The sequence below is a fragment of the Benincasa hispida genome, chromosome 11 (assembly GCF_009727055.1).
Source record: "Benincasa hispida cultivar B227 chromosome 11, ASM972705v1, whole genome shotgun sequence".
NCBI classification, from domain to species: domain Eukaryota; kingdom Viridiplantae; phylum Streptophyta; class Magnoliopsida; order Cucurbitales; family Cucurbitaceae; genus Benincasa; species Benincasa hispida.
This window is the reverse complement of record NC_052359.1, coordinates 67,146,447-67,155,320: the sequence shown is the minus strand read 5'-3', so window position 1 is coordinate 67,155,320 and position 8,874 is coordinate 67,146,447. Positions and strand designations below refer to the sequence as shown.

Sequence of the window (8,874 nt, the reverse complement as noted above, 5' to 3'; positions counted from 1 at the left end):
GTCGATGTCTATAGATATTTTAGGATTTTTTTAGAAGTATAAAAATACACAAAATGTTAAAATTAATAAATAAGAATTTCATTGTTTTAAAATGAAAATGAAAATTAAAGACTTTTTTTTTTCAAGACAAAATACAAAAAATTCCACTTTTTTCAATAAGTTGTTCATTATATTATTATCATTATTTTGCCTTTCCATAAATATAAGTCCCAACAACGTCAAACTTGAGAATCTCTCATTCAGAAACATTATTACATGTTTGCTAAACTTAAGGGACAATTTTGAAAGCAAAAATAAATCCTAACATTTTCTTTTTTCCATTTTCCCACTTTTGGAACACAAAATAATAATTACAAAATACATTAAAAATCAAATTAAATTTATATTTTTAATCTTATGTACAAACCCCAAATTGTCAATATTTATTGCCAAAAGTCCTAGTTCAAATATACTCATAATCAAATTAGCATGTAATAATAATGACAAACTAGTTCACACCTTCCCCAACTATCCATTTTTACTAATCATTAAAAAACCCACTTTCTTAATTAAATAAAAAAAGGAAAAAAAACGCTAAAATCCCAAAATGCCCTCAGATTTATTCCCAATTACCAAATCTGCCCTCCCCGCTGTCTTCAACACTACGAATCTCACTCAATTCAGCAGAAGCAGTAGCAGAGCTAACATTTGAGCTTCAATGGGTTCCGTTTCTCTGAAAATCGGAGATGGAACCGCAAGATTCAAGAGAGCAACTCTTTGTTCTTCAGCTCTCAACATTCTCATGCTCATTTCCGTAATCACCACAAATCTTTTCGCACTATATGCCTTCACTTACTCTCCCAAAGATCGCGAAATTCATTCGCTTAATCGAACACACAAGAATATTTCTCTCATATCGGAGCAGGTTTCTTTAATTCTCAGAGAGATCGATGTTTCTCAGAAGAAGCTTGCTCAGATGGAGAAGGAAATTCTTGGATATGAAAGCATCGATCTCTCCAGATCCAGTGTCGCAAATGAGCTTAAACTCTTTCTCCAGCGTCATCCGCTTCCTCTTGGTAAGGATTCGAAAAGTGGAATAACTGAAATGGTTGCATCTGTGGGGCATTCGTGTGAGAAATCCATGGATCTTTTGTCGCAGTATATGAATTACAAGGTCTCTGGACCTTGTCCTGACGATTGGAGCCTTGCTCAGAAGCTGATTCTGCGTGGATGCGAGCCGTTGCCGAGGCGGAGGTGTTTGGCCAAATCTGTGCCAAAGGTGGGTTTACAACCTTTCCCCAAGTCTCTATGGAATCCTGTTAGTGATAAGATTGTTATGTGGAGTGGGCTTGGATGTAAAAATTTTCAGTGTCTGAATAGTAAGAAATTAGGCAGGGATTGTGTTGGTTGCTTTGATTTGGTTAATGGATTTGAGAATCAGAGATTTGTTAAGGCTAGAGGGAAGAATGATTTTCCAATTGATGATGTTTTAGCTTTAACTAGTGGTGGAATCAGGATAGGTTTTGATATTGGTGGAGGGTCTGGAACTTTTGCTGCCAGAATGGCTGAGAAAAATGTTACTGTCATAACCTCTACTCTGAATATTGATGCCCCATTCAGTGAATTCATTGCTGCAAGAGGGTTGTTTCCTCTCTTTTTGAGTTTAGATCATAGATTCCCTTTCTATGACAATGTGTTTGATTTGGTTCATGCTTCAAGTGGATTGGATATTGGTGGTAAGCCTGAAAAACTAGAGTTCCTTATGTTCGATATCGATCGGATCTTAAGAGCAGGTGGATTGCTTTGGCTGGATAACTTCTATTGTGCTAATGATGAGAAGAAAAAAGCTTTGACACGCTTGATTGAGCGGTTTGGATTTAAAAAACTGAAGTGGGTCATTGGGGAGAAATCTGAATCAGGCAAATCTGAGGTTTATCTGTCTGCTGTTTTACAGAAGCCTGTAAGAGTATGATGATGATGATGATGATGATAGCTATTTTCAACAGAAAAGTAAAAACAGGTTAGAGAGAATTGTTTTTTTCTCAATCCTTGATATAAAAGTATTGAGTGAGTTATGCTAATAGCATCCTCATTCCAAATTTCAAAAGTGAAATAATGAATAGCATAAGTTGTTTATTCTGCTTACTGTGATACTAGTTATGGAGAAGAATATAGCATTAGATCAGTCACTTAGATGTTCTTCACTCTGCTAGTCTTTTGTCAAGGAAATTGTTGCCATTTTTTGTTTTCAGGAAATGAATATTTGGAATGGAAATTGTTGCCACTCTTACTGTTTAAGTCTTTTTGAATCCATTCTTCATTCATAAAGTTTAGAATATGATACTAGATCAATGTTAAGAGCTCTTCCTCTGGTTCTTAATCAATTGTGTATGGCATTAAACCAAACTTACTGCTTCATTGATGCAATGGCTCTACATTTGAGTGGAAAAAACTTAGCTTTCTTCCCTTTTATCCTTAACAATTCAATAGTACGACCGTTCCTTTGATATATCTGTGAACTTTTTAGTGTATGATTGCGACTGTTTACTGTTTTGGTTTATGTTATTTTTATTCAAGGAGCTATCACTAATGGCTTGATGAGTTTCAAGTTAGCTGAAGAACAAATGAGTGGCTATAGCTTCTACAATTTCAATAGACTAACCCTTTGCAAGGGAAGTGTTCAAGTTCCTTAGGTGTGTATCCAATGATTTTGTTCAATTCGAAGGTTTACTTTTTTTTTAGTTGATTTTATGATATCATGTGAGTCTGCTCTTATTCAAACTAGTTATGTGATGATGGAGTATTTAAAACCAAAGTCGTTGGAAACTGTATATTTTTATCCTTATACCTTTAAAAAAGTTGTTATTTTGTTCTTTTGATTTTCATTTTTATCTCTCTTTTAAATTTTATGTTAATTCTAGCGAATATAGACTAAATTAGTTATTTTTGGAATTATAGGTCCAATATAGATATTTTGAAACCGTCATTATTAAATCGAATATTTTAAAAGTACACACACCAAACTGAACAAAGGCAAAGTATATTGACTAAAGTAGTATTTAAACAAAAAAAAAAATGTATAGCAAATAATAACTATATGAATCGATTTGTCCAATAAAACTAAAAAAAAATATCTCTTCAATAATAACAATAATGAATTAAAATCCATCTACTTCAATGTAAAGGAAATTGAATGGCCCCTTATTTTATATCATTTTTTCTCTAGAGTTGTATGAATAATTTTTCATACTACATCCATTCATTATCTGTCACGTCAATGTGCTTATATAAATAGGTAGATGATGTTAATGTGGGGTCCATGAAAATTTATAAAGTCAAATTTATGGTGTGAACAAGAAGAGTATGGTAGTACTAGAAAAACTTCTCATCCCCATTGCTTTCGTTTTTTTGTTTCCTTTTCCATTTTTGTCTCCATCACTCATCTCATTTTTCTTCCATATATTTATTGTTCATCATTTGTTTATTTATTTATTTTAAAATCCTTCTCTCTTTGTTTGTCTCCCTATTTTTTTTTATCATTTTTCTTTTCATTCTCCTCCTCCTCTATCTCCCATAAAAACCATGATATTTCTTGTATAGTTATTTCCCTCCCTTGGTTAAAGACATGTTTGGATTGACTATCAAAAAGTTCGTTTTTATTTAAATTTTTTTTTGATAAAAACTAGTTAAAATACACATACAATTTTTTATAAATGATTACCAAACACTTCACTTTTTTTTCTTCAAAATGACTTATTTTCGAAATTAAACACTTGAAAGGTTAAAATCATACGAGCCCTAAACTTTTACATTAATTAATTTCATGTTTAAAAATTAATGGTGATTTGATAAGATTTATCCAGATCTCAAGTTATGTTTATCTTTTTATTTATTTTAAACTTTAAATTACATCATCTAATCCATGAACACTATTTACATGCTTTTTTGAACCTTTTTCCAATTTAATATATGTTTTGAATTCTATTTAAGAATAACAAACAAACAAAATAGAGTTTAGTTTCCAAAGATATTCATTCCTCGATTTTAAAATTTTGATTAAAAATTTAAAAACTCTATCAATAAGATAATTTATGCCCTAAATAATAAAGCTAATAACATTTCTTCAACATATAATTACAATAATCAATGACAAGAAGTATTATTGGTAGAATACGGAGAAGATCATAGTCGAGCTTCAAACATAATTTGGTTAATTAAAATAGTTATGTACACAATACATCTTATAATATGAAGAATCATATAGTTCAACTAAGAAGTTTGAAGCGCATAATTCATAATCACAATTAGGATGGTATACGAGTAGTGACTATAATGAGCAAAATTAAAAATAAAAAGATCAAAATATGGACGTTATTTTGATGTCCATTAAACGTTTACGAACAATCTTGATCATGGCCTTCGGCTTGATTGTATGCATCAGGGGTCAAAATTCCACGGTTCAAAATCCGAGAAGAATGGAAATACCATTGGTGTTCCCAAATAGATTTGTTTTGACTCCTTGTAATTGCAATCACTCGTATCTAAGTTAGAAAACACCATTTTACTATAATGTAGCCATGTCATCGAAACCTCTAATCCATACAAAGTTATAGGCATGGACCCCAAGTAATCACTATTTTTTTTTGTCCAAAATTTATGGGAGTAATTTTCCATCACCCATAACTCTATTGAATATTCATGTTTGTTAAACTCTTACATTATTCCTAATTTACCCTCATACTTCACAAGTTTAATGTTCCAGATAGCCTTTTCATTATTTCTCATGTTTGATATGTCAATTTTAGACCACGGTTTAGAGTAAAAGTCGAAAGCATATATAGACCTTCCATCACCCATTTCCCAATGAGTCGATCTGAAAGCAAAAACAACAGGAAAATGATAAAGTTGAATAATTCTTCATGTCGTCTAGTAGCTTCCACCGCCAAGTTTTAGAATAAAAAAGCTCGCATATGGTGTATGTGTAGGATTGTATCAATCACAGCGGAAGAACAAGGATCATCTAAACATTCAAATTCACTAATTTTGACATAATATAAAGCATGCTTCTGCAGAAAAATGGGTTTCAAGAAACTTCTTCAAAGCTCCATTTTCAGTTGCAATCTTCTCCATATCTTGTTGTAGACCACCTTAAGATCTTCCCCACTATTCTCTTGGTGCTCTAGATTGAGTTGTAAGACTCAAAACAAGCTTGAATCAAGGGATGGAGGAGAAAAGCTCACTATTGCAACAAGGTTGAAGAACCTTTCTTCAAACCAGTTTTTCTCTAAAAAACCTTTTAATTGCATGCCCGATTTTCGCTCAAATCTTCTCATTATATTGCAGATCAACATGTAAAGAGAAGAACTGCATGTGTTGCAGCTCATGCTTGGAGAAGACAAGGCCAAATGGTTGCTTCATGAGTGCTCAGTTAAGTGATGGATAATGGAAAAATGAATTTTTCCATTTAAATGTGTTTTTGTTTTCTTTTTCAATTTTATCTAAAAATCAAAATTTTATTTAATAAATCTATTTGATTTTAAAAATGAAAAAAAAATAATTAATTTCATAAATTAATTATTTTCATAAATTAATTAATTAATAATAAAACTTAATTAATTTAATATCAAATATTAAATTAATTTTAATATATATCCATATTTATATATTTAAATCATATTTAAATATATAAATTCTTCTATAACGTTTAATTTTAAAATTAAACATAATTATATCTCATATAATTACTAATTTCCTTAATTCTAATTTGAACGTTTCAAATTAACTTATCACGCTATTCTAGAGCTAGTCTATTACGAGCTAGTAGGGGGACTTCGTAGACCTAGGGCTCCAACGATCCGAGATTAATTGGCTAAACTCATTAGACCAGATTAATCTCCATTTGTTAACTAATGAGTCATTCTACTAAAGTCCATAGTTGCACTCCCCTCACTGTAGATATATTATGTCCACATGATTTAACCAACAAGTCGATTCTTCAAAGGTTGTTTGTAATAATGGCTGGGTCAAATATCTGTTTTACCCCCGAGATTATGTCTTATTCCTCAAGTTTTTCTGATACTGGTTTGTGATCCAATCACCAAACCAAACTCTCTCAGCCCAGTGAGAGGGTGAGCCCCTTGTTCAAGACTTGGATTCAGTACTTGAGAGAACAACATTTCTCCTCTCCCTAAATCGGGTAGGCGTGAACTCCATTTTGCACCTTATGTCCCCAGCTATCTATCCGATCTTACCCCTGAAATGAGAGTCTTATTGAGCTGGCGCTGTTGAACCAACCCTCAACTATGCAAATCTAAAGGCAATCCCGAATAAACAGGAGTTCGTAGTTAGCTCAGGATTAAAATCGAGTTACCTAGGTCATCTAGGTGAAATAGCCAGTCTTAAACAGTAAACAGCGTTAAGAGTGACTTATTTCTTGGTCTGGATCTTATACAAACTCATTACATAGGACGCCCTCACTCCTCATGTCATAACATGTAAGAATTAGGATCACATCATATATAGCACCTTACAACTCTTTGTAACAACTACAGAGTAGGCCGCATCCAATAGTGTTACCAGAATAAGGTAGCCAACATCATTCATGTACCATAGATCATTTTGACTATTTACTCGAACCCGATCCACTCTTAAGTCTCCACATAAAGTTCAAGTACTTATACAATAGTCATGAGTCTTAGTTTATTAGATTTAGACTTTCATACAATTTATAAGATCAATAACAAGTATATTGATAATAGAAAATGTTTATCATTTTACAAATTGCGAGTTTTTAGGACATAAAATCCAACCGTATAAATATGGCAAAGGGCATTTTGAGGGAATTTGATCTTTGGATAAACAAAGGATTTTGAAATGGAGTGTTGGAATATAGGACATGCATAGCAATATTTTTCGTGAAGTAACGGGTCCTCGGAATTGGAAGACCCTTCCATTATTTTGTAGAAAATTCACAAATAGTGTAAAACCATTGCCTATGACGGATTGGGTGTAGGTTTCACATAAAAGAAGACCATTGGGAGTAACAACTCCAATTCAAACATCACGTTTTGGGAGGAAACGACAAATCTAACGAGAAAGAGTTGGGTTGTGGAGAAATAAAGAATAAACGTTTTTTGCATTCGAGATTTTGGAGGAAGCCAACTAAGAAAGATCTACGATGATGTTGTGCAATAAGAGCTCCAGCTAGTTTTGACGTGAAATTTCGAAAGAGTTAGTATTTTTTTGAACTTTTTCAAGAGAAAATCGGCTCAATTCTCTAATACAACGTCTTTCAAAACATCCATATTTTATGTATACAGCAGCAATACAATAAAGTGTAAATTTGAGATCGGAAGAATGGGCAGTGGACAGACAAATTAAAGGTAATACCGCGAAGGGACGGTGAAAATTTCCAATTCGAACAATAATTGATTCCCATTTCCGTCACTGAAAAGGAAAGAAAATCAGAATTTATTATTATTTATTTTTTTATGTTGCAAAAAAGATTAAAATTACTTTGAGTTTGTTATATATATATATATATTTTTCTCCAAAAGATTACTTAAATAATAATAATATATATATATATTTAATATTTTTCAAAATATGGAACATCGAACTTTAAATGCCAAAAATAAATATGATATAGAAGGAAACTTTATAAACATTTAAATCACCAATAGATTTACTAGAGATTTGTTAAAAATCAATTTATTGTAAAAAAGACATGTTTTTAGGTTGATTTTTTTGGATTATTAAAAAAGGTTGGGAAAAAAATCCATTTTATTTTTTAACTGTTGTATCTATTTTTTCATCAAGGATCAATTTTATCACATTAGACATAATTAAGTGATGGAATTTCTAAATTACAAAAAAAGGAAAGGATAGAAATTTAAATCGCCAAACCTTGAGGTTGGTTTAGTATCAAAATATTATGAACTACATTGTCCTCTCTCAATTATAGTGAGGTCTTAAATCTAAAAACAAACAAATGTTATAAATGGAGTGTCAAAAAAATAAAAAAACCAATTCTAAATCTCGATTATTGTACCATGGAAACTGCCTTCGAAGTAAAATCGATGCGACCTCGATGCTAAATCGCCAGAAGTCGGTTGCTAACACAACACCTTTCTCAGACGTACACTCGTCGAAGAAAGATTGAATTGAATGAAAATTTTGCTCAGAACTAAATAATTAAAATAGAGAGAAATAAGCCAAAACTCAAATTTCTTGACAATTATATTTTCTTTTTATAAGAATCCAACAAAAACGTTTTTTTTTTCTAAATTAAATATAGAAAATATTTCACATCGAAATTAAATACAAAAATGTTTCATATCTAAATTAAATAGGAATAGAAAACCATTTTCAAATTAAATTAAATATGAAAATACATTTATAAATCTTTGACTAATTTTATGATAAGTCACTTCAACAAATGACTAATTGACTAGTCATTCCCAATAATCCCTCACGAATGACTAAAATTTCTTGAATTTTCAATTTTGATCACGTTTTATCACTTATCATCTTATTATATTATTATATCATTTTAAAACTTTTGACATACATTTTGATAAATCAGTATCTCAACAAAATTATTTGCTAGGACTCTACAATGACTTAGACTTGTTGTTTTTACTTTTATGGATTCATAGGTTTTGTGGTCGATAGAGTTATAAATAAAGTGTAATTGTTGAAGCTTAAATGAGAATGAAATTATGAATACAGTGTAATTCCCCAAGCTTCAGTTATCAAATTATGGCCCAACGATTCCAAAAAAAAAAAAAAATAATAATAATAAATAAATAGACGAGCTCCCTCTTTTATTTTTCTTGACGAGCTCCCTTCCTGATTTTTCTTCCCTGAATTATATTTGAATTTATATTTTATTAT

At 31.1% G+C, this 8,874-nt stretch overlaps 1 protein-coding gene across 1 annotated transcript; it reads left to right on the top strand.

Moving 5' to 3' along the window:
• The first annotated feature begins 649 nt into the window (after positions 1–649).
• On the top strand, positions 650–2,854 carry LOC120092107. The gene is made up of 2 exons (XM_039050315.1): positions 650–1,999; positions 2,557–2,854. Exon 1 carries the CDS (start codon positions 698–700, stop codon positions 1,949–1,951), a length of 1,254 nt encoding a protein of 417 aa, XP_038906243.1. The 5' UTR covers positions 650–697; the 3' UTR covers positions 1,952–1,999; positions 2,557–2,854.
• The last annotated feature ends 6,020 nt before the right edge of the window (positions 2,855–8,874 follow it).

Coding starts and splice junctions, on each gene's coding strand:
- LOC120092107 (XM_039050315.1), top strand. CDS start 698: ATGGGTTCCGTTTCTCTGAAAATCGGAGATGGAACCGCAAGATTCAAG.